At 45.8% G+C, this 25,675-nt stretch overlaps 1 protein-coding gene across 1 annotated transcript in view; it reads right to left on the bottom strand.

Annotated features, from left to right (window-relative positions):
• Positions 1–10,478: 10,478 nt before the first annotated feature.
• PAPPA2 (pappalysin 2) overlaps positions 10,479–25,675 on the bottom strand; it is a 1,097,660-nt gene continuing 1,082,463 nt past the window's right edge. The window contains exon 22 of the mRNA XM_069641146.1: positions 10,479–10,725. Within this exon, the coding sequence (XP_069497247.1) occupies positions 10,606–10,725 (120 nt within the window). The 3' untranslated portion in view covers positions 10,479–10,605. The remainder of the gene's footprint in view (positions 10,726–25,675) is intronic.

The following is a 25,675-nucleotide window of genomic DNA, read 5'->3' as shown; positions in this document are numbered from 1 at the left end:
AAGTATATTGTCCCCTCAGAATGATTTTGCAAATTTTGGTGCGGTTTCGGGGGGTCCCAAAATTTGTGGAAATCCTAGTAGACGCAATGGAAAAGAAATGTTGCTCGTGCCTACACCCAAACCGCTGGATGGAATTTTACCAAATTTGCACCAGGAGCAGCAGCTTGGTTGCAAAAGCGTGATTTTGTAAATTTGGTGTAAATCCATCCAGTAGTTTCAATTTTAAATGGGCAAAGAGTAGGTAAAAATAAATGTGTGATATCTGGGTCTGGTCTGCAGACTTGTTTCCTGATTCGAGTATGCAGATGCATCTGGATCAATAGGAGAGCAGCGTGATGTTCGCAGACATCATAGGAGCTGGCAGATTGGCCAATAAAAAATGTGTGGTGCGTCAAAAACGTTTCAAACGGATGCCATGTTGGATTCCCGAACAGCGCCCATAGTCTGCTGACATCGCCGTAAAAAAGAAATATTAAAAACACAACATTACGCTTGTCAAACTAATGAAACTATCTCTGGGGAAGTGATCAGTGTTGAAGATGGGATGGGATATGGCCATAAAAAGACAAAAATCTGGTGTTTTTTCATCTCGTATGTCCGCGAACATCTGAGATGTTTGGGAGCATCCATGCATATTTCTGTATTACAAGGTCAGTGAAAAGCAGGTTTTGGATGGCTTATAACTTTGGTGCCACTCAATGAAACTGCATGAAATGTTGCAATATAATTTTAGACCTAAACCTGAATGGTTCTGCAAAGCTTGTTGCTGTTTCGCTACAAGGGGGGGGGGATTAGAGAGGCCTTCCAAAATATTTGGAAAGCTTCTACATTTGGTGCCATTTGACAAACCTGCACAATAGTTTGCAAAAAAGATTTTAGACCCAGGTTTGCATGTTTTTGCAAAGTTTGGTGGGATTTTGTCAAGAGGGGGAAAGATTTGAGGGGGTTTCCACATTTTTTAGATGGCTTATAACTTGGTTGCTGTTTGACGAATCTGCTGCAGATGTTTTCCCAATGATTATAGACCCAATCTTGAATGTTTGTGCAAAGTCTAAATGGATTTTGACAAGTGTGGGCTGACTTATAGGATTATTCTTTGTACGTACATTTTGACACTTTTCAAAAAATAAAACATGGACGGATTTGCAGGAAACTCGTGCAAGGAGCATTGGCAAGGACCCGAAAGCACGGCTTTGCAAATGTGTCCGTGTTTTTTGTTGTTGTTGGAAAGTCTCATAATGTAGGCACAACAAATACTGATATACCTTTGGTGACTGAGGTATAGCCTGTGGCCATGGGCAGTGGCCAGATTATCCGGGTCATGGCCAAAAGCCATGACCCGGACAATCTGACTATTGGCCATGACCATGAGCGACCGGAAATGGGGTTAAAGTGGGCATGGCCACTAGGGACTGGCTATGTGGTAAAGATTTTTTAAAAATCTAGAAAGGTTTGAATGGGCAGAAATATTCTGCTTGTGGCTACAGCCCCAATTGCTGGACAGGATTACAGCAAACATTTGTGAGGGACCTGAAAGCATGGTTTTGCAAATCTTTCCTATGTTTTATTTTTTTTAAAGTGTTGAAATGTAAGTACAAAAAATGGTGATATAACTTTGGTGCCTTGGCAATGGGACTGGCCTTGAGCAAGGAAAAATATATATTCTGATTTGCTTATTGTGACATGCAGCATGGCTGAAGCCCTATGTTTGAATGGGAAACAATATTCAGCTTGCGGCTACAGCCTGAAGTGCTGGACTGGGTTACAACAAACCTGCACAAGGAGCATCAGCAAGTACCTGCAAGCATGCCTTTGCAAATCTGTCCTGTGTTTTACTTTTTACAAAGTGTCAAAAAGTCAGTACAAAAAATAGTGATATAACTTTGCTGCCTGGGCACTGGGCCTGGCCCTCGGCAAGGACAAATGTCTACTCTGATATGCCTATTGGGTAATGCGGCATGATGGAAGCCCATTCCCCATGCATTATGGAGACTGCCCATGGCTGCAACACTGAACTAGGATGCAGGGTAAGTTAAGTGGATAATGGGGGTGGTTTGGTGGGGGTGGGGTCATGGTCGAGCCTCATGCTATAGGCAATTCAACCATGACATGCATCCACAGCATGCGCTACTGATAAAGACACACATCAGTATGCGTTGCAAAAAATGTGTTTGTTAAAGGAGGTTTACAGTTCTTTCATATATATTAAAAGAGGAATTATTAATAATTTACCTACAGTGATGTAACATCATGAAACATGTTCACTGATATAAACATATGAAATTCACAGAAAAACCTTAGTTTAAGGGACGTTATGGTTAAGTTGCACTAATAAAATCCTATGAAATTTAGTGAAAATTCACCAGTTATGGAAAGCTAAGCAACCATAACTTGCATCACCACCGTGCACTGGTAAGACTAACACCCAGGACATCAAAGATGACATCACAAATGATATTGATGACATCACTGATAACTTCACATATGAAATAAATTTGGATGAAAATTCCTTATAAGGGGTTGTGTTTATAATGTTGGTAACAAGATGTCAGGGGGTCTATCATGAACTACTTAATGTATTAAAGAATGTACTCATCAAAAGAAAACATTGGGCCTCATTCCAAGTACGGCGGTCCAGAAATATGGGTGCTGGTAGCAACATACTGGCACCCGTTCCAGACTGCCGTACTACAAGAATGCAGGTAGGGGCACGGATCTGCCAGCAGGCCTGACCTGTTGGGAAATCAGGCCCCTACCTGCATGTCTGTCACTGAAATACTGGCACCGTTAGCAGTGGTGCCGGTGCTTCAGTGTCCCCATTCCCTTCCTTCAGGACTCAATGGGAATTTACCAATCCCCCGCCACTTGTAATAGATATCAGGCAATCAGTGTTGCAGGGTCGGTGGCAACCCGCCAGTAGCACTGGCAGGTTATCGCCAACCTCGTAATGAGGCCCATTCTATTGGAGTGTTGTTGTTACTAAAGGAACCTAATCATATAGAACTACAAACATTTTTATCTGGTAATTTCGATAGTAAAATAATGAATGCTGCTTATCAGAGTTTTCAGTAATGTTATACATGGAATAAATACATTCAAGACTTACTACACACTTGTGTTAGTACAAACAATACATATGAAGACCCACAACGCATACATATCAGAGGCACATACAGGGAAACTAAAGAAAGGAAGAAAGAAACAGCATCACCAGGAAAAATGTCAATAACATTAAAGTTTATGTTCATGTATACAAATGATTTGTGTGTTTGAGGCCTGCTTATTTCCCTGTGTATATGCACCATGAGCTGAGACCAAACTCTAAGGAAAGCACTTTAAGAAAATATGACAAGATTAACGTCTAGATAAATAGCACCTTTGAATTTCCATATTCTGCCAGTGAACCAAAACGCATGGCTTAGATATGTTAATGAATCAAAACAAGTGGCCTACATATGGGTTGTCATCACTTACATTTGTGATGTCATCTTTGATGTCCTGGGTGTTAGTCTTAGCAGTGCATGGTGGTGGTGCGAGTTATGGTTGCTTAGCTTACCATAACTGACGAATTTCAGGGTTTTTTCGATTTACTTGTAACCATAGTGTCTCTTTAACAAAGTTATTTCACAGAATATTATATATACACCTTGCATACATTTATGAATGCCTGTAAGCACATTACAAAGAGATGAAAAGCGATGCCAGAACGCCAATGACAATAGCTCTTTCATCTGATCACTGGTTGTACTCCTGAAGGAAGGTTAAAGCTTGGGAAACTTGCATGTCGCGAGTATAAGAAGCTCCAAGCCCAGGCCCTCCAAGTTGCTTCGTCCCTGGTCAGGAGCACAGTCCACCATTTGGCTCGTCTTCGTCATTCTGCACTTGTTTCCCCGGGCCCATGAGTGCTATGGGTGTGCAATTTCATCCAATTTAAGGACTAGAATAGGTTTTTCAGGTAAGACTGCAGTTGGGACTTCAATGATCTGCTTACAGTAGCTGATGCACGCTAGCTGGATATTTGCAAATGACACCTAGGGCCTCCTTACGAGTTTGGAGGTATTCCCTACCGTAATGATGCCTAACAGAGTAAACATTACGTACGGCATGCAGTAATGGTAACCTACCAGCTGTTTCAGGGCCTTTGTTGTTCACCATTATGAAGGTCCATTGCACTGGCTTGGGGCTACATGGAATTGCTGCATGCTGTAATTCTGCCTATATTATTACCACCATTGTAAATGGTGGTAAAATCTCGCCGGAAACCAAGACAGCCTTTGTGTGGATGAAAAAAAGCCATCATTGTGCAAAGCTGTTTGACAGGCCCCATCCAGCCCAAGTTGCCACCCCCCCACTTTCAGAATCCCACCCTTGGATTTTGTATCCCACTTCAAGCACTAATCACGGCACATACTCTACGGGATTAGAGTAGTTAGCTGAACACTGAGCATGTGCTCGGCACTCGGGGCAAGTGAGAAAGAAAGACAATTGGACCAGCCATATCCAACAACCCAAAGAACCTGAACCAGGAGTTTGCAACCTGCAGCTCTCCAGATGTTTTGGACTCTGGCTCCCACACTACCATTTCACTATGCGGGATGGAGCAGGTGTGCATTGTAGTGCAGAATATATGACAAGCCAAAGGTCCTCCACGTGTTTTGGACTACAAATCCCATGATCCTTTACCTTTGACTATGCCAGATGGGGATGGGAGTTGTAGTCCAAAACGTCTGAACAGCCAAAGGTTGCAGAACCCTTTGCTTTATGAAGGTTCACTAAAATGAAGATATTCCAAAACTGTGTTATTTCCCTTTGAAGTGAACATTTAAGCATGTCCTCTCCAGGGGAGATGGTCAATCTGGTTTTCAAGATGTAATTTTTTTTTTTTGCAAGGTTGTGCATTTTCATTGTTTCATTTATTTTGCAGAACAACTGCTTATATCTGGTGGCTCATTGAAAGGAGGGTCCAAAGTACACATGTTTTTCATAATGTTACCATAAAAAGACCAGCCTCTGCACATGCCCCCATGGTTTGAAGTGGAGTCGGTGTTGATTTCTGAAAGGATATGAAAATACTAGGAAATACTTTTGCTCTGAGGCTTTCTGTAGGTTTGGTTAATGCTGTCGACACTTCAGACATTGCGCCTCATTACGAGTGTGACGGTAAGGGGTTAACGGCACCGGTAAGGATGCCGGTGCGGTTAACCCCTTACCGACGCATTCCGAGGTCCCTTCGCTAAGGCCGTCTGGTTTTACCAGCCACCCTTAGCGGGAGCCGCTAAGGGACCAGGGAGATAATAACGGGCCCGCTATTTGTGGGCCCGCTATTAGCTCCTTCCCCATTCCCATTGAGCCCTATGGGGGCTCGAATGGGAATGGGGAATGGTTTTCAGAATGGGGATTTACCGGGTCTGCCAAGGTTGGAATGACCCGGTAAGTCCCCATACCGAGAACCCGGACCCGGTATGCGGTATAGGGGTAGCCATGGTGCTAACGGCACCATGGATACCTCCATACTCGTAATGAGGCCCCTTAACTTTCTTTCTTATGCTTGTGCATGTGGTGCACTGTTGTGCCATTTGCTTTTGTTCGAGGCGCTATTTTATGACTGAGATAGCTTGGTCGGGATAGGTCTTTTTGTACAGAGGTTTCATACCCTCTAGTCTAGGCTCTGGCATGCATTGTGTAAAAGCATTCATTAAAATCAAACTATCGTCAATGTAACCGAATGTTTCTCAATATTAATCAGCTGCGGCCGTGGTGAGAAATGGTGTTGCAGAGTGCACAGAAATGCAGACGCATGTGTGCATTTCCTAACATTCCTGCAAAGCCTCGCGGCCCCTTGCACGCTGCTTCTGCACACGGAATCCTTCTATGGAATGTCACAGCAGCACGTTTGCCTTCATTCCCTCATCCTTTCTGCTGCCCTCCACGGTGTTGGTGTGTGACTATGTGGCAATTATAAGGCCCTTTATGATGCTACAATTGAGATGTTTTGGGATTTCTTGCTTCGAAATCACGATTGTGTTGGTGTTTTTTGCACCAAAGTCTAATGGCAGGTTCTGGTTAAAGACACGATGAGGGGCGTGCGCCAGGGCCACCGTATGGTATTGTCTGGCCCATCCCCCATGAAACCAAAGAAATGACGGGATCCAACATTCTCCAGCCATTCCCCCATGCTACAAGTCAGCCCAATCACAATCCCTAGTTCTATTTGCTGCCCCGACAGATGTCACAAGGAGCATAGTTGTTCCCGTTGAGTCCCCTTACATCCCCTAATCCGTGTTGTGATCAGAATAACAAACAAGTGGCATTTCAAGGGCAACCTTAGCAGTCCATGGTGGGGGTTCCTGCGTTCTAGCTCAGGTGCAGGGCGCATTTGAGCAGTAGCAGCCAAGAGTCAGGTGCACAGGTTCTGATGCAGAACTCAGAGGAGCAGCCACTTCAGGGAATGTGCACGTGCTCAAGCATGGATGCAGAACTCAGAGGAGCAGCCACCCCAAGGAATGTGCACGTGCAGCCACCCCAAGGAATGTGCACGTGCTCAAGCATGGATGCAGAACTCAGAGGAGCAGCCACCTCAGGGAATGTGCATGTGCCCCAGCATGGATGCAGAACTCAGAGGAGCAGCCAACTTAGGGAATGTGCACGTGCTCAAGCATGGATGCAGAACTCAGAGGAGCAGCCACCTCAGGCAATGTGCACGTGCCCCAGCATGGATGCAGAACTCAGAGGAGCAGCCACCTCAGGGAATGCGCACGTGCTCAAGCATGGATGCAGAACTCAGAGGAGCAGCCACCCCCAGGAATGTGCACGTGCAGCCACTCCAAGGAATGTGCACGTGCTCAAGCCTGGATGCAGAACTCAGAGGAGCAGCCACCTCAGGGAATGTGCATGTGCCCCAGCATGGATGCAGAACTCAGAGGAGCAGCCACCTCAGGGAATGTGCACGTGCCCCAGCATGGATGCAGAACTCAGAGGAGCAGCCAACTCGGAGAATGTGCACGTGCTCAAGCATGGATGCAGAACTCAGAGGAGCAGCCAACTCAGGGAATGTGCACGTGCCCCAGCATGGATGCAGAACTCAGAGGAGCAGCCAACTCAGGGAATGTGCACGTGCTCAAGCATGGATGCAGAACTCAGAGGAGCAGCCAACTCAGGGAATGTGCACGTGCTCCAGCATGGATGCAGAACAGAGGAGCAGCCAACTCAGGGAATGTGCACGTGCTCAAGCATGGATGCAGAACTCAGAGGAGCAGCCAACTCAGGGAATGTGCACGTGCCCCAAAATGGATGCAGAACTCAGAGGAGCAGCCACCTCAGGGAATGTGCACGTGCCCCAGCATGGATGCAGAACTCAGAGGAGCAGCCACCTCAGGGAATGTGCACGTGCTCAAGCATGGATGCAGAACTCAGAGGAGCAGCCAACTCAGGGAATGTGCACGTGCTAAGCATGGACGCAGAACTCAGAGGAGCAGCCTCCCCAAGGAATGTGCACGTGCCCCAGCATGGACGCAGAACTCATATGAGCAGCCAACTAAGGGAATGGGCACGTGCTCAAGCATGGATGCAGAACTCAGAGGAGCAGCCAACTCAGGGAATGTGCACGTGCTCAAGCATGGATGCAGAACTCATATGAGAGCCAACACAGGGAATGTACACGTGCCCCAGCATGAATGCAGAACTCATATGAGCAGCCAACTCAGGGAATGTGCACGTGCTCAAGCATGGATGCAGAACTCAGAGGAGCAGCCACCTCAGGGAATGTGCACGTGCTCAAGCATGGGTGCAGAACTCATATGAGAGCCAACACAGGGAATGTACACGTGCCCCAGCATGAATGCAGAACTCATATGAGCAGCCAACTCAGGGAATGTGCACGTGCTCAAGCATGGATGCAGAACTCAGAGGAGCAGCCACCTCAGGGAATGTGCACGTGCCCCAGCATGGATGCAGAACTCAGAGGAGCAGCCACCTCAGGGAATGTGCACGTGTCCCAGCATGGATGCAGAACTCAGAGGAGCAGCCACCTCAGGGAATGTGCACGTGCTCAAGCATGGATGCAGAACTCAGAGGAGCAGCCACCTCAGGGAATGTGCACGTGCTCAAGCATGGGTGCAGGAGAGCGATTGGTAGCAATAAGGAAGGACACACACATCACAGCGTAGGCAGGGGATTCCATTAGCAGTTACCACAAACGTGCACAGATAGAGGATACGATTTGATGTTACCAGGAGGGTGCACCTATACAAACATAGACCGAGATTAGAAGGGGGCCAGGGATTGCAAGCAGTGTTGCCATGAGTGAGCAAAGAAACACATTACTTTGATGTTTTACATATATCAAAGGTCACTATTATTTCATAAGCAACAATACCATTGCCACTTAAACCATGAATGAGGATTTTTGTACCATAAAAACTAAAGGTTGACAATTTTGAAATATTAAAGAAATGACAATTCGGACAGGTTAAGCACTATAAGACTAACTGAGTTGCCTAGGATCATACACGTTGCTTAAATGGTGAAGCAGGGATTTGAGGGCAGTATGCAATGTTGGTTCTTGGCCGCATTGCTACTCGGTTCTTTTTGTGCAGCAAGGTGCAATTACATGTACATGTTTGACTTTCATTAAATACATTAATATCATGTTTTGTAGACCTAACCTGGAAAGTGCACACATCACAGGATAACCAAACAAGATCATATTTAAAAGAAAATTCCTTCTGGAAACAGGTTAATATAAAGGAGAATTAGTCTATGGTAGCATTATTTACTCATTCATCAAGTGAATTACACGAGTACCAGTACTCTATTTGTGGGGAGCTCGAAAAACCTCATCTGGGTCTCACTCGTGTATTGAAAAGCTTTAAATACACCCTATGAAATAACCTGTTTGATAATGTCAGCTGTGTGTATTCATTGTTCAACTTAGACCTGCAGATTGTTATTCGCGAGATGAAGAACATTTGAAATCATACAAAAACACAGAGCGTTTTTTTTGTGTCAAAGCAATAGACCTGAAAGCAAACTCGCTCAAGGCCTGTGACATGTGGTTAGCTCTCCCTTTTGTAGGACCCCCCTTGCATGCAAAGGCCCTACATGAAAAGACATAGCAGGCAGCGGGCTGAAAAACCCACCAGAATGTGAGATGGGACACCATATTGCTATACAGTGGGATGGGATCATTTGTCCAGGATCACAGTATCGCGTGATGGCAAAGCCACGCTATGAGCCTCGACACTTTGGTTCCACCGTCTTGAATTTGGCTACTTAATTGCCTATGCCGATAAATGGTATAGGCCATGTTGGTTTTAATAAGTAGACATTTCTGGTGCAGGCACTTTTTGTTGTAGCAGGGAACGTGTTACTAGCACCAAACATTATCAACTTCATAGAGTCTGCCTTGCCGGGATTCGTGACTGTGATTTGGCATAGAAACTCAGATCACTGCAAGAAGTACTTAGCACATTAAGATATCTTCTGAACCATCATGGCACTCAAAATGATGACTATGCATTTCAGCTTCAGTTATTGCACGTGACCAATATAGTCCTAGAAGAAGGGCCAAAACGTTATATAAGTTGTGACATCATGAATATCAAACTGTGTCTACTACAACAGCCAGGCAGCAGGCTCATGGCAGCACACTGCAGAACATGATGGCATGTGTTATTTATGTGCTCTAAATTCTTTCCATCAGGCGAATTGCCAGGGTGGGTGCCCGGGGCACGCACCTCTTTAGCCCCCGAATAATGACATCTCTGCCATGCATGCAGGTGTGAAATCAGGGGGTGGACTGGGAATCAAAAGTGGCCCTGGAAATGGGCCCCACATAACACTGTGTGAACAAATGAAGCAAGGGAAACCTATCTATGCAGGACTTGTGGGTTGTCCACTCAAGCACTTTTGAACAAGGTACAATTTTAAGCACATTTGTCCCCGTAGAGGGATAAGCAAGTAGTTAAACATGTTTCAAATGGATATAGGGTGAAAACAGGGGGTACAACGTCCTTTCATGGTGGGATGTTTTTTCGTGGGTTTTTTTATAGTGAATTTTTTATCGAAAAAACCCATCGAATTTTTTGTTGGGGGTGTTAAAAAATATATATATGGGATGTGGGTTTTTGGTAATAGATAAAAACTGAAAGGGAATGGGGAGTTGGGTGGGGAACCCCCCAAATATAAATGTTAAAAATATTCGATGGGTTTTTTCGATAAAAGATTTGCGGTAAAAAGCCCTGCGAAAAAACCTCCCGCGATGAAATGACATGGAACCAAAGAGGTCAAAGGTAAAAAGGCTCACCGGGAAAACTCCAGAGGTCTCTGCAGGTCAGCCAACCACTGCGTGGGATCCACGTGCTCAGAAGGCAGAGGAGAAAACACAGTGAAGACCGACCACTTGTGACCCAACGGCCCAAAGAGGAAAATCCTGGAGGACTTCTGTGAGAATGGACCAGGAAACTCAGACGCAAGGCAACTCTACATCACAACTCGACCAGCCACGTGAGTTTAATGACCCCAATACACAGGTTACAGAGTATTTCATATAAGTTAACGAGCGCACACGCCATATACACATTATTCCCAACACTGCTTCTGCGCTCTTCAGTGGTTGCCGCCGGCTCCTCCGTTTCGGGGCGAGGATTGACGAGGCTGGTTCTCCTCGGCCTTGGGGTCCAGGCATGCGCACTCGTCCTGGTCGCAGTCTGCAGCAAATGGAATCACCTGGGGGAGGAGGAAACCCGCCTGGTCACTGACATGCTGCATATGGGTGGGGAACATCAACTGTTGGTACAACTGAGGGGTGCACTGGAATGTACCGGGACCCATGGGGGCCGACTTTAGATTTTCGGTACAAGGGCAACTTTTTATTTTATTTTGCACTTACCAACTCCTTAACAGTAATGATGTCAAAGTAAACAGCATTTGCACCAAGTAAGTAAACATCTTAAAGTGGTTGGATAAAATATGGGACCTTGTTGTAATGCGCCTGAAGGATCAGAGCATACGGCTCTGCCTTTCATCCAGCAGACTAGCTCAAGCAAAGAATTCTGAATGTAAACACAATGTAGTGGAATGACAACTGTTACAGGTAACCCTTCCAGGCAAATGTGTTTTCACGTACAGTTGCCAGTCTAATAAACTATTCCAGTAAGCTGTTCATGTCCTAAATTTCCAGTATATCAGAATGACAGCTCAAAATCAAGATATGCCTACACCCTATGGTGCCCCAAAACCTGCTGCAAAGAGGGGCCTGAGGTAGACAATAAGGTATGGCCATTCGAGTCAAGGCCTCTCAGCTGAGACTGCAAACAGCGAGGTTCAGGTTGGCACCGAGGTGCTGTGGCTTGATGGAATGCATACGCCTGCCTGCTAAGAATGGGCATTCTTCTCACACATGGAAACCATTTCTGAGTTTTGATGGACACCTGCACAAGGAGCTATGGCCTCAGAGAGGCCTTGCACTCCAGAGGAGCTATGGCCTCAGAGAGGCCTTGCACTCCAGAGGAGCTGTGGACTCAGAGAGGCCTTGCACACCAGAGGAGCTGTGGCCTCAGAGAGGCCTTGCACTCCAGAGGAGCTATGGACTCAGAGAGGCCTTGCACTCCAGAGGAGCTGTGGACTCAGAGAGGCCTTGCACACCAGAGGAGCTGTGGCCCCAGAGAGGCCTTGCACTCCAGAGGAGCTGTGGCCTCAGAGAGGCCTTGCACTCCAGAGGAGCTGTGGACTCAGAGAGGCCTCTACTCCAGAGGAGCTGTGGCCTCAGAGAGGCCTTGCACTCCAGAGGAGCTGTGGACTCAGAGAGGCCTTGCACTCCAGAGGAGCTGTGGACTCGGAGAGGCCTTGCACACCAGAGGAGCTGTGGCCCCAGAGATGCCTTGCACTCCAGAGGAGCTATGGCCTCAGAGAGGCCTTGCACTCCAGAGGAGCTGTGGCCTCAGAGAGGCCTTGCACTCCAGAGGAGCTGTGGCCTCAGAGAGCCCTTGCACTTCAGAGTAGGAGCTATGGCCTCAGAGAGGCCTTGCACTTCAGAGTAGGAGCTATGGCCTCAGAGAGGCCTTGCACTTCAGAGTAGGAGCTATGGCCTCAGAGAGCCCTTGCACTTCAGAGTAGGAGCTATGGCCTCAGAGAGGCCTTGCACTTCAGAGTAGGAGCTATGGCCTCAGAGAGGCCTTGCACACCAGAGGAGCTGTGGCCCCAGAGATGCCTTGCACTCCAGAGGAGCTATGGCCTCAGAGAGGCCTTGCACTCCAGAGGAGCTGTGGCCTCAGAGAGGCCTTGCACTCCAGAGGAGCTGTGGCCTCAGAGAGCCCTTGCACTTCAGAGTAGGAGCTATGGCCTCAGAGAGCCCTTGCACTTCAGAGTAGGAGCTATGGCCTCAGAGAGGCCTTGCACTTCAGAGGTGCTATGGTTCTGTTGCACCGGGTGGAGGCTGGCAAATCCCTTCCTGTATCCTTCCGGCCGCTTCACAAGCATTGGGTATCTTTCTGTTTCATGCCTCTCTTGGAGTGTGTGCCTAGGTGTGAATGTCTGGGAAACGAGGTCCTGCACCGCGAGGGGCCACTTTGCGTATCTACCAGATCCCTTCTTTCACCCCTCTGTTCTGGTATTTCCTTCCCCAACCCTTCTTAATCCTCCTTCCTATATCCCTCCTTCACCCACCCCCTACCCTTTCCTTATCCTCCCTTTATCTTTTCCCATCTGTCACTCCCTCCTCCCCTCAAGTGTTTAATTTCACTTCTCTTTGCTCCCTACATCTCTCCCATACACACTGCCTTAGTCCCCCCTTCTCCTCCCTCCTCTCAATATATGCATCACTGCCTCATCCCTCATTCTTTCTTCCTTGCTCGTCCCTTTCCAAACCCACTTACCCGTGCCCTTTCTCTTCCCTTCCACCCTGCCTCATCCCTCATTCTTTCTTCCTTGCTCGTCCCTTTCCAAACCCACTTACCCGTGCTCTTTCTCTTCCCTTGCACCCTGCCCTCCCTCTCCTCTACCCTAAACATTTCTAGCTCTAGCCCTCTCGCCGCCTCTTTCTCTCCCTGGGTCTTTCTCTTCCCCTGCTTACCTACCTTCTCATCTTTGTTCATTTCTTTCCCTCGTGGCCTCCATCTTTGCCTCCCCTCCATTCCTTTTCCCCAATCTCTCTCGGCAGCTGCAACTCTGATTGAGAACATCGGTTCACAGCCGTTGAGCTGTTTTATTGGAGTGTAAACGTGTGGCCTCTGGGGTAAAACAGATCTCTGCATCAGGTGTGTGCATGTGTTAAAAGACTGAGCTGTCTCACGTTGGGATCGGGTCCTATTCCTCACCTCCAGCAGAGCACAGGACTCTCTGCACTGACAGCATCCAGAAAAGGGGAAGGGCGCTGCACCCTGCAAGATAGCAGGGCTTCCTGTCCTTGGCCCACGTTCCTAGTGAGGGCAGGTGAAGCTTATGCCCTGAAATGAGGGTTCCTGCACTCATGATGTGTGCGAGGGTCCAGTGATCAGGAGGGTGCACTGCAACCTGGCATTGGAGAGTACAGAGGGGCTGCACCCCTGCAAAGGGAGTGGGCGTGGATGGCACTGAGCTACGCTGCAACATAGGAAAACTTGTAATCTATAGGTATATTAATGATCTTTATATGGGTGCCAGGTGAACAGGTGGGCGGAGTGAGGGCACCAGGAAGGTTTCAGAGGCAGGTGGTGGGGATGGGGAGCAGGGCATGGGATCAGCCAGGGTCATGTGACCCAGAAGACCTGGAGGGGTCATTGTTTAAGAGCGAGAATATCAGAGAGATAGCATCAAAATCATAGGGGGTGGGAGGCGGACAAAAGATGCACAGAAAAGGGGGGATCATACCAAAATACCGCAGCCCACGGGTGTTGCTAGGGGGGGAGGGGCTAAGGGGGCTATGGTTGTAGCCCCGGATAGAATCTCAGGAGCTACAGCCAAAAGACTAGCTAGCCCCCAGTCCCGACAGTTCTGACGTCAGCTTAACCCCGGGTCTTTTCCAGACCTAGCAACTCCGGCGCAGCCCACAGCTGAGTAGCCCAATATATGTGGTAAAATGCAGTAAAAAAAGAATTCGGTATTTTGGGCTTCGAAAGTTATTTTTCCAAATGTTCACATAGAGCTGAAAAAGGGAGGGTTGACAGGTGAGAAGATTGGGAAGAAATGATTCAGAAAAAAAGAAAAAGTCAGGATAGAAAGTATGGACATAAAATGAAACGAAGAAAGCCAAAAGAAGAAAAAAATACATCAATTGAAGAGAAAGAAAGTAATGAACAAAAACACGAAAACACGCACACACACGCTCACGCACCCACACAAGTACCCACCCACACACACGTACGCACACATGCACCCACACATGCACACACGCACAGACACGCCCACGTCAAGCGATCAAGCAGTGTGCCCGCCTGCACTGAGTTTGGCAGTCTATATCCCATAAGAAAGGCCCAGGAAAAGGGAGGAGCTCAGGCGTTCCATGTGGTGTTTATCATGGCGAGGAGCTGCACAGTGACAGCCGACAGCCTATTTAGGCAACGTATCAAACTGCTTGGGCCTGTCCCCTCAATCATGTCTCAGGTGCTCCTTTGAATATGGCCTTCCCACTATACAGCGAGCAGCACTTGCTAATTTTGCAAGGGGCAGGCTAACACTTCACCAGGCCTGAGCCCCCAGGAGACACTATGGACAGTCACAGCTTGCATGTCTTTTGGGACTGTTTTCTTTCAGAGCACAGCACTCAACCTAGATTTCAAGTTTTCGTTTTTGGTAGCACTTGCCACATGCCCCATACAAATACATGGATAATCTCCCCTGGGGCAAAATTACACTTCTGCCCCTGTTTTTCAAGGAGAACGGGGCATCTGGCCCCTCTGCTTCCATCTACTTGGCACCTATGCCAAAACCATCTATAGAGACCCTAAAAAGCAGTGCTTCATTGGTGGGGGGGCGGAGGGCTTGCCAGGGCTCACCCTCTGCACTTATTTGTGAGCCCTGGCACTTACTTCTGATCCTAGCTTGATTATGCTGTAGTATTTTGGCAACATTATTATTTCAACTATCAACAAGTCCAAATAATAGAACAATCAACTGCAGGGTGCGCTGCCGGGGTCTCTGTGTACTGGGCTCGCTCATTGTTATTCATGAACCTGATGACCCAGGTTGGCAGGGCTATTTATCCGTTTTCACGAATAACAATGAGTTGTAAGGTGATAATGCTGGGCACTGATGCTGGCCATGCCTGCACACTGCTCCACTCAGCCTGCATGACATTGCTGCAAGTTCTATACTGTAATAACCGGCATGGTGGGTTGACAACAACAGGCCAATCACCAGCGAGCAGCCCCAACACAGGGGCAAAGTCAGTGGAAAGGCCCATATCGAAGAGGAAGTGCCTGTCATTAGTGACTACCCATTACAGGAAGATCTTGCTGCAGTGTTTGACAGGCAAGGTCATCAGTTTAGTAATGGTTTTTCCTGCATCTGTCCATCATTTGTTGCATGTTTGTGCATGTATTCTGTGGCTAAATGGGAACACATGTTACCTGCCACCGATAGGATCAGAGCATAAGGATAGCGATGATGTTTCAAAGAAACACGTAAACATTTAATATATTTCAAGACACAACTAATATGTAACGTGGATTGATATCTGTAAATTGTACAGCGCATCAATCACCCTTAATGAACCGATGGCAGTTGCAGCTTAAACCTCAAATATGTTGAGGCTGTACGGAGCAGCCGTGGGTCGTGTTAACAGTGGGTGGGGCAGTGCCCACCCTGTTGTGTCACAGGTGTGCTAGAATATATTTGAGCCCTGCCCCTTGTTTTCTCACAAATTAAGCACTGCTAAAGAGACATAGGCCAAGGAGAGACCATCAAGAGGCCACAGGCCTAGGATTGACATCAATAGGGGAATCCACAGTAGCCAGGGAGAGCAAGTCAGTGCAAGTGCAAAGTCAGTAGAAAGCCAATGCAAAGTCACTTTGCACTGCACAAATGCACTTTGCACTGCTCTGTGAATCTGCGTGTTTGTTGACAGTGCAAAGTCTCTTTTGCATTGCACCGCGCGAAAGGTTCAATGAATCAGGCCCTTAAAGCGATGAATATTATTTTCTACTCCAAAACTTTGGTAAAGTGGTAAACAAAGGTTTGGGGTTTGTACCTACCAACGAATATGATAGGTTTACCACACGGATGGAGTTACAACAGCTCTTTAGGAAAATACATTTAAAACAGTATTTTCAAGAGAATCCATCAGATGAGTTAAACCACAATAGTGGTCTTCATAATGCCTCTACATTTTGTCCTCCAATGACAAGGCACAGTCCAGAATCTAGTGTATTTGAAAAACATGTATTAGCAGAGGCGCAATCTATGGAAACAAACGTGAAAGAAAAAAAGGTTTTTCATAAGTCGAAGAGAACTACAAGCAATAGACAAATTCAGGTCTAACCACAATCTAATAATTAGAAAAGCGGACAAAGGAGTCACTGAATGTGACCGAGAATTAAAAGAGACCTCTTTCTACAAATAAATTATGATAGACCCTACAGAACACTTTCCTTGAGCACTAGCAAGGTAGAAAAAGCTGGGGCCCGTAAATGGATAACGAAAAAAGAAGCTGACTATTTGGTGGTAAAAAATACAAATATTCCCAAATTTTACACTCGACCAAAAATTCATAAAACATTGATCAACCCCCCAGGTAGGCCAATAGTGTCAGGGACAGGCTCGATACTGGAGCCATTAGCGACATTCGCAGATTTGTTTCTGAAGGGTTTTGTCACTGAGATGCCATCCTCCTTACAAGATACCATGAGTATCATCAAACTAACCGAAGGTTACCCCTTCGATAGTCGAACTGAAATCTTGTTGAGTCTGGATATCGTCTCACTTTATACAAACCTTCCACAAGAGGCGACACTTAACATGGTTGAAGAACATTTGCTCTCCAAACGACATGGTGGTATTACTCCCAATTCCTTTATTCTTTGGTGCACTGAGATGGCACTAACTGAACATTATTCTCAATTTAACAACAGGTACATAGCACTGCCATGGGGTGGTCTGTGGCATCAACTTTAGCCAAACTTTTTGTTGAATTATTGGAAAAAAGCAAAATATTGAGCAAAGACAACCCCATTAAGATTAACATCGGAGAGTGGAAAAGATATATTGATGACATAATTGTGATTTGGCATGGTGACACCATAAGCAAAGAAAGTCTTTTTGCCTGGCTAAACAACAAAATCGTATTTGAAATGTACTACAAAGAGCAGCAAATCACAGCTAAATTTCTTAGACATTACCATCTACGCCAACCACGATGAAAGAGTCCTTAAAGTGAAACCGTTCCATAAATCCACAGATAAAAACTCACCTTTGATTTATGATATGTTTTGACCCTAGACATGTCAGGGAAAACCTAACAGTTGGACAATTCTTAAGGCTAAAACGGAACAGTACCAATAAAGAATTGTTTGTAAAAGAAGGTGAAAGCATTAAGTACAAATTTGAAGAAAAGAGGGTGTCCCATGAATATTGTTAAAAGAGCCTTTAAAAGAGCTTCAAACAATAACCGAGAAGGCCTATTGGAATATAGATCAAAACATGATGAAAACGACTGCATTGTCTTGGTGGGCACATTTAACACTTTGTCGAACCAGATTAAGAGAATAGTGAATAAGAACTGCCATACTTTGCCAAAGGGAACTAAACCTGTCAAGATTCCAAGATGTGCTTTCAAAAGAAGTAGGAATTTGAAAGAACTAGTGACCAGGAATGATATATATGAAACTACCAAAAGACAAACTACCTTAACGTAGACATGGGGCCAGAGTAAATTAACAGGCCATCGTCCCTGTGGGAACTGTATATGTTGCAGTTCTACAATAAGAACTAAAACAGTATACATTGGTCTAAATATCCCATGGCAACAGCGACAATTTACAAATTGCAATACCCCATGGATTATCTATGTGATTTGGTGCCCATGTAGAAAGATCTACTTTGGAAAAACAAAATGGCCAATTAAAGTTCGGATTGGTGAACACAAAAGTTCCATCAGAAATAGAGCATTAACAGCACTTTTGGTAGGACATTTTGTGATGGCTGGACATTCTTCTGATGATGTTAAGTGGTCAATTCTAACTAAACTATACCAGAGCCAGAATATACAAAGAGATAAGCAAAGGCTAATAAGAGAAGTGACACATATGATCTTTTTAACAAAGAGTCATATGACAGGGATGAACGACATGATTGACTGGCATAATATATGCTAAATTCAACACAAGATGGTCAAGAATAACCATTCTGGCATATTTGGCATGATTGACTGATATAATATATGCCAGCATACTTCGAAGATGCTCATGATCAAGTATCTGCTGTTTACATTAATAACAATGAGGATCATATTTTGAATATGGGCACCTTGAATGATGTCATAAAGCAAGTCGGTTTGGGTCCCTGCCGTGAGCGTTCATCATGGTTAAAATGGTATCGGCCTTTGGGATCATAATGCAGTTCATTGTCAATCCCGTTCTGAAATGGCCACCAATATGTATGGCAAACTGCATAGACATGTGGTTTTGTCACGTTTAATTTAACTCGCTTATTCAGATCATGGCGCGCCATAATGATGAAGGAGCTACCGGCCTAATACCTATACGAGTATAAGGACACAGGACGAGTGACCTACGCAGTTGATTAAGTTTCCCCACGTGCATTTCTGTTTCGATCGGGCACCATCCCATTAGACACGAGTGTGTTAGCATCACATATATGTTGTTTTAGAAGTTTTGGGATTAAGACAGAAAGTTGTCTTCTTGTTTCTGTTGACAGCCCGTCTGCCAGCTCAGAAGTACTGACTCATACAGACGACGCTCCCGATTGAATCAATCATTTGTTCGATAGCATTTGAGCTACCTCACATCCCTCACTTTCAATACTTTTGGACAGAAAAATGTATAATATGCGCAACAGTGAGTACGCCCAGCTTTTTCATGTGTGTACAATGTTTAAATAGTGAGTGCAATTGTACTTCCGGCTCTATATGACTGTTGATCGTTAACGTGTATGTGATTTGACTAGTAGTTATACTGCAGTCTATCGATATGAGTTCTTAAAACTGGAATACCACATTCTATTACAGATTGCGAGCTATACAGTGAGGAATAGGTATACCAAAGCGATCCCTAGAGAATGCTCTACCATCAACTCCATGAGTTTTCCTCCAGATTCAACATAATATGTAAGTTAAAATAGATGTATATATGTCATCTTGATGGACCAGTTAGGTGACTGTTGGTGAAAAACTTACAGGTTGAGAGGTGTGTTTCTTTGCAAAAAAATTGGTGAGTATGATTGACCTTTGGTCACTAATTCTTGGTCCATGTCTCTATGCATCTGTAGGTAGGAAGCTGTATTGGTGGATCAAGACCCCCAATTGTATTACCATTGAAAGTGAGTACAATAGGTAAGTGAGAAGAGTGCTGTGTTTAGTGAATAAGACACTTTATACATGCTCATCACTGCTGTTGTGGTCTTAAAGCAGCAAGGCTGTTCTGAAATTGTACATATTGTGCACCATCTGGGGTGCATCAGCCATGCTCTGTGGATACAAGGAGATGCAGAGTTGAAAGAAAAGGAGAAGAGGGAGAAATATATGTTGAGGAATCTAGGGAATTTGTTCCTACTCCCCAAGGCAGAGACGGGTGAACCCACTAAGCCTAACAGCCCCTAAGGTACAGGGCGAGTTGGATCCCACTGGGTGTGACCTACAATTTGGAGACAGGCAATCCCTAAACAGGGATATACATATAATCCTTGCGTATCCCAGGAAACTTGTAACTCTGTGTCTTACATGGAAGTTAACATTCATAATGACTTACCACTTCACGCACGAATTGCTGGTATGGTTTCTGGCCCATTTCAGGCACTGTCTTCAACCCGAGACAGAAGATGGGTGGAAAGTCCACCCCCTCTTTGCATGAAAGATAAGAGACCATTCTGTCGTGAACCAGAAGGAGAGAGTAGCCGGAAGAGCTATGGACCCGTGCAATGCTCGCAGAGTGGCGCAGGAAGAAAGATCTCATCCTGGGAGGAGTTACAGACAGAGATGAGCACATTCCCATCATGATGGTGCAAAGTAGAGGCAAGCCTGTAGAATGTATGGCTCCCCTGATGAGACACGGATTGGAAAAGCCCTGTCCCATAGGGTCTCCAGCATCAACGAATGTCCGAGTAAAACCACGTAATGACAAGCCGACAGCAAAATCCTGAAGGAAGCCTCTCGGAAGGGCACGTTGACTGACATGAATGTCAACCTCAAGGAGTACCGCAAGTAAAGAGAAGCTACACAGGCATTCCTGCGAAGCATACAGAGTATGGTAAAGCCAAAACAAACTCCAAGGCTGGGAGGAAGCCACCAGACCACAAAGCAGGATGAGATTAACCAGTCCCCCAAGGTGGGTTACGAGCAACCAGAGCAAAGGACAGGACGTGAATAAGCAGAACCCAAGCTGAGGAATGATCCACAAGTCCCCAAGCCGGAATGAGAGCAAACAGGCCGCAGGATGGGGTTTTACAGACCCACCTCAGGGTGGTTTTAGAGAAACCGAATCACACAGAGTGTGAAACCCAAGACCCCACCGAGGGTGAGTTGAGTTGTGGAAAACCCCACAAGGTTCCCTGGAGGGTAACCCGAGATGAGGGACTGGTCTGGGGTTTGAACCAAGAGGTACTCAAATAGGGCGAAGCACAGAGATGGACCAGCATCCCTGGCTGCCCTGGGACAAAGAGAAACTAACCATAGGTGCACCCACCACCACAGGGGGGGGAGTAAGAAGAGACATTTTCTGGTGCCGGAGTGGATCTGTATATTGGTCGAGAAACCTTCTATTTTTCCTGATACCGAGACATTACGGTAGCGTTAGAAACCAGCCAGATTCCATCATTTGGGTAGAAGACCCTTATGTTACTTTTGGTTAAACTAGGTTGTATTGTACAGGGGTAGGGTCTGGAATCAGGTTAGGATAGGTTTCTCAGGACAACGTACATAAGTTATTTTTGTAAGACATCCTGCTGTGCACCCTTTTTTGGAATCCTACTTTCTTTAAGAATAGGGCTGAGAAATATGGACATAGTATAGTTTTTTATGTTCATTCAAAAGAATTACAATTCGCAACATGCCATCTTGTCGATGTCCTGATTCTGACTTACTACAAGTGGCGTCAGAAGTGGGATTTGAACAACCTGATACAAGGATGGGATCCATGCTAGTGAGACGCGTTACACCACCAGCTTTACTATCTGAATGGGCAACCCCAAATGCACTGGCTTTTATTTATTTAGCCGGAATTAAGTCAAAAATGTCTAGTCCGGAAAGAAGGATGATTGCTACATGTCTAGCCACTGCCCCTCCACAAGGCAGCTATCTGATGCTTCCAGCAAAATCGGTCAGGCCTGGAAATACTCTATACGTTGCTGCCAGCGTCATATACCCAGACTACCGAGTGGAAGTCTAAGTGTTACTGCACAATGCTGGGCCAAAAAAATATAGAGTGAAAAGTGGGCCGATCGTTCAGGGAATCCTAGAACATGCCCTGAGACCAGCTTTACAGGAAGTAGAAAGGCTGTCTAATACAACCCAAGACATCTTAGACTTTGGACAATTCCTTCAGAACCTGAACCCTCCCTCTCCAACTGACGGGGATGCCACCCCCACCTTACCCAACCTGGCATTTGTGCAATGAAACAGCCAAAATCTGGCTGAAGCCTTTGAACGGTCTCTGAAACTGCATGTCTTGAACTACTATATCAAGGATATACTGAAAAAGATGGTACCTGGAAAAACAATTGTCCATTCAGAGAAGGAAATGTTATGGAATTGGCCCATTCCCACTTAACGGGTGGCTGCCAGGGTGTGGCAAAGACTCAAGACCAAGTTTTAAGCAAATTGTACTAGTCCAGTTTTATGCCGATGTCAAGACCTACATGGACAATTCTGAGATTTGCCAGAAGACTTGTGCCACTCCAGGACCTAGAGCCCTCTTACAATCATTGCAGATGATTGAAGTACCTTTCTCTGGGATTGCCATGGATACAATGGGGTTCCTTGAACCATCCAAACTGGCTAATAAATATATACTTGTGATTTTAGATTATGCTACCCCTTATCCAGAGGCCTTCCCAATGAGAAAATATACCATGCAACAAATACTAAAACAACGTATTCCCTTCATATTCCAATGGGGTTCCCCAAAGAAATCTTAACAGATCAATGGACAACCTTAATGTCCCGCATTATGCAGGAGGTGAAGGAGATACTAAATAACAAGACCCTGCAGACATCTGTCTATCACCCATAGACAGATGGTCTAGGAGCACACTTTCATCAGGCCCTGAAGAGTATACTAAATAAATTGGTGAAGAACAATGGGAACAGTTGGAACTATTCTGAGCCCTTTTTGCAGTCAGAACAACTCCTTGATCTTCCTTGGGGTATTCCCGGTTTGAGCAACTATATCGTAGAGAACCCCAATATGTCCTTGAAATGTTGTAGGAAACTTGGGAGGAGGGGGGAAGAAGCTCTGTTACAAATAGCTCAGGCTGCTAACAAATTTAAAACACATGTGAAGGTAGTGAGGTTAATTGTTAATAATTACCTCTCCAAGGTACAGGAACGCCATAAGGGAGCTTGTGATCAACAAGATTTGCAAGGTCTTGCTCAGTATGCAACCAGGTGGTGGTGTTATTACCTACATCTAAAAATAAAATGATCTTGAGGTGGTATGGGCCATATAGCATCCTCACACATAAAGGTCTGCTTAACTACCTGGTCTCTCAAACTGATCGAGAAAAAAAGACCCACACCTACCACATAAACCTACTGAAGGTTTGGAAAACAGACCCTGTGAAACAAAGGACAGTCTCCATGGTGACCCTTTTGGTGGGGAATGAAAGCACATCCCTGAACACCTCAGTGAAAACCAAAAGAGAGACCTCTGGGATTTGCTTGTGCAATTCTCTGACGTCTTCGCCGAAGAACCAGGGATAGTGAAAAAATGTATTCACCATATCAGAACACCTTCTGGACAGTTAGTCAATTTGAAGCCTTACTGCATCATGAAGGTTCAAAGGAAGATCATAGAAGAGGAAATATCCAAGATGTTAAAAGCCCATAGTCATCCCCAATTTTCCTCATTGTCAAACCCGATGATTCTTGGTGATTGTATATTGATTCCCAAAGCTGAATTAAATCTCAGTCTTCAACAACTATCTGATACCTAGAATCGATGAATTTATTGAGCGACTGGCGAACTCTGAATACATTTTCACCCTGGACTTAACCAAGGGTTTTGGCAAGTCCCATTGAAGCCCACAGACAAAGAAAGAACTGTTTTAGTATACCCCAGGGTTTGTTCCAATTTACCATTCTCCCGTTTAGTCTAAATGGATCCCTGACTGCCTTCCAAAAGCTTATGGATAAAGTGCTTCCGCCCTATTCTGCTTTCGCGCGGTCATACTTAGATGATATAGTGATCCATAGTAGAAGTTGGGAAGAACACCTCACCCCCTCTATGAGATCACTCAAGCTTTATTAAGGGTGGGTCTCTGAGCCAACCCAAACAAATGTCTTGTATCCGAAAATGCAGTAAATAACCTAGGCTACTTTCTAGGCAATGGGCTCATCCAGCCCCAGACAGAGAGGTAAAAGCAGTGGCATTAATATCACTGCCAAAGACAAAAAGGGAACACAGGGAACTCCTAGGGCTAGCAGGCTACTACCGCAGTTTCACTGCAAACCTTTTCAGTATTGTGGCCAATCTCATGGACAAGCTTAAGAATGCCGAGAATAACTCCCAAGACCAATACAGCTTTCAGGTGCTGAAATGAATCCGTTGTAGTGAGCTCATCCTCAAGATGCCCAACTTTAACAGGGAGTACACCTTGCAGACAGATGCATCCAATGTAGGCCTAGGAGTCATCCTGTCCCAGTTGAATGATGGCCAAGAACACCCCGTCCTGTACACCAGCAGAAAACTGTTCTCTCGAGAACAAAGTTGTGGAACTGTGGAATTGGAGGGTCTAGCTGTGAAGTGAGCCATCACTAGTCTGCGATACTATTTGACGGGTCAGAAATTCTGACTTATCACCAGCCATTGCCCTCTAACATAGATGTACTTGAGAAAAGACACCAACGACAGGGTAATGAGATGGTTTTTGGCTCTACTATCTTTTTGCTTCACAGTAGAGCACCGAAAGGGGAAAGAACAAAACAATGTAGATGTCCTCAGTCGATATCCTTTAGGCCGTACAGAGGAGAGCTCAAAGCCAACGGGGGCGATGTATGTGATGAATCCAAATAATTTGTCCCCTCTCCTCAAGGAGGAGCCACCCTCTTTGGGACGTTTGGAACTTGGGAGGTGAGCCCACTAAGCCTAACAGCTTCTAGGGGACAGAGTATGTGGGATCCCACTGGGGGTGACCCTCACTTTGGGGACAGGCAATCACTAAATAGGGATATATAGATTCCATCCTTATCCCAGGAATCTGCTGACTTTTTCGGCTTACATGGGAGTTAACATGCATAATGACTTACCACTTGACACACAAATTGCTGGTATGGTGTCTGACCCCTTTCAGACACAGTCTTCAATTCGAAATGGAAAATAGGTGGCAAGTCCACCCCATTGTTGTATGGAAGGTAAGAAACAAATCATTAGAGAACCAGAAGGAGAGAATAGCCGAAACAGGTATAGACCCGCATAACACTTGCAAAGCAGCACCAGAAGACAGAACGCCTCATTGGAGGAGTCACATTAGAGAAAGGAGCACACAACCAGCGTGGTGGCACAAGGCAGAGTGAAGCTTGTGGAAGGGCTGGCTCCCATGCTGAGAGGCTGACCTGAGAAACTAAGTCCTGGAAGAGGGAACACCAGAGCAAAAACTACGCCATAACGAACCGAATCTGCATACCCACAGGAACACTGCATTAAGGGAGCATCAGCTTCAACACATGCAGAACTGTCAGAAAATGGCACAGCAGAGAGGCCACGCAGACTGGCTTGAAAGTCAACCCAGTGGAGCACCATGAAGAAAGAGAAGGTATGCAGTCTTGAAGGGCGGTAAAGCCAAAACAGACCCCAAGGTAGGGAGGAGGCAACTAGACCCCAAAGCAGGGTGGAAATAACCAGACTGCAAGGTAGAATGCGAGTCCCAGGTGGGATGCGAATAAACAGACCCCAAGCCGGGGTGTGAGTGGCGAGGTCCGACCCGGGATGAGAGCAAACAGACTCCAGGAAGGGGTATCAGAGACTGAAACCCTGGGTGGGTTAAGAGAAACCGAATCACATGGAAGAGTGCACAACCCCAGAGAAGGATAACAACCAAAAAGCAGTGATGTGTGGAAAACACCACAAGGTTCTCTCTAGGTTAAGCCGAGAAGAAGGACTTGTCTGGGATTATAAGCCATGAGGTTCTCAAAGAGGGAGAAAGCACCAAGAGCAGACCAGAATCCCGGGCCTTCCAGAGAGAGAGAGAGACTAACCAAAGGTGGACAAGCAATCCAAGGAGTTGAAGTTGGAAGAGACATTTGTTGGTGCCTACATTGGGCAAGAAGCTGTTTCTTTTTCCTGATACAGAGACATTATGGTGGGGTCAAAAACCA

Source organism: Ambystoma mexicanum, chromosome 1q (genome assembly GCF_040938575.1).
Source record: "Ambystoma mexicanum isolate Mex_15411 chromosome 1q, UKY_AmexF1_1, whole genome shotgun sequence".
NCBI lineage: Eukaryota > Metazoa > Chordata > Amphibia > Caudata > Ambystomatidae > Ambystoma > Ambystoma mexicanum.
This window is presented reverse-complemented; position numbering and strand designations above follow the sequence as displayed.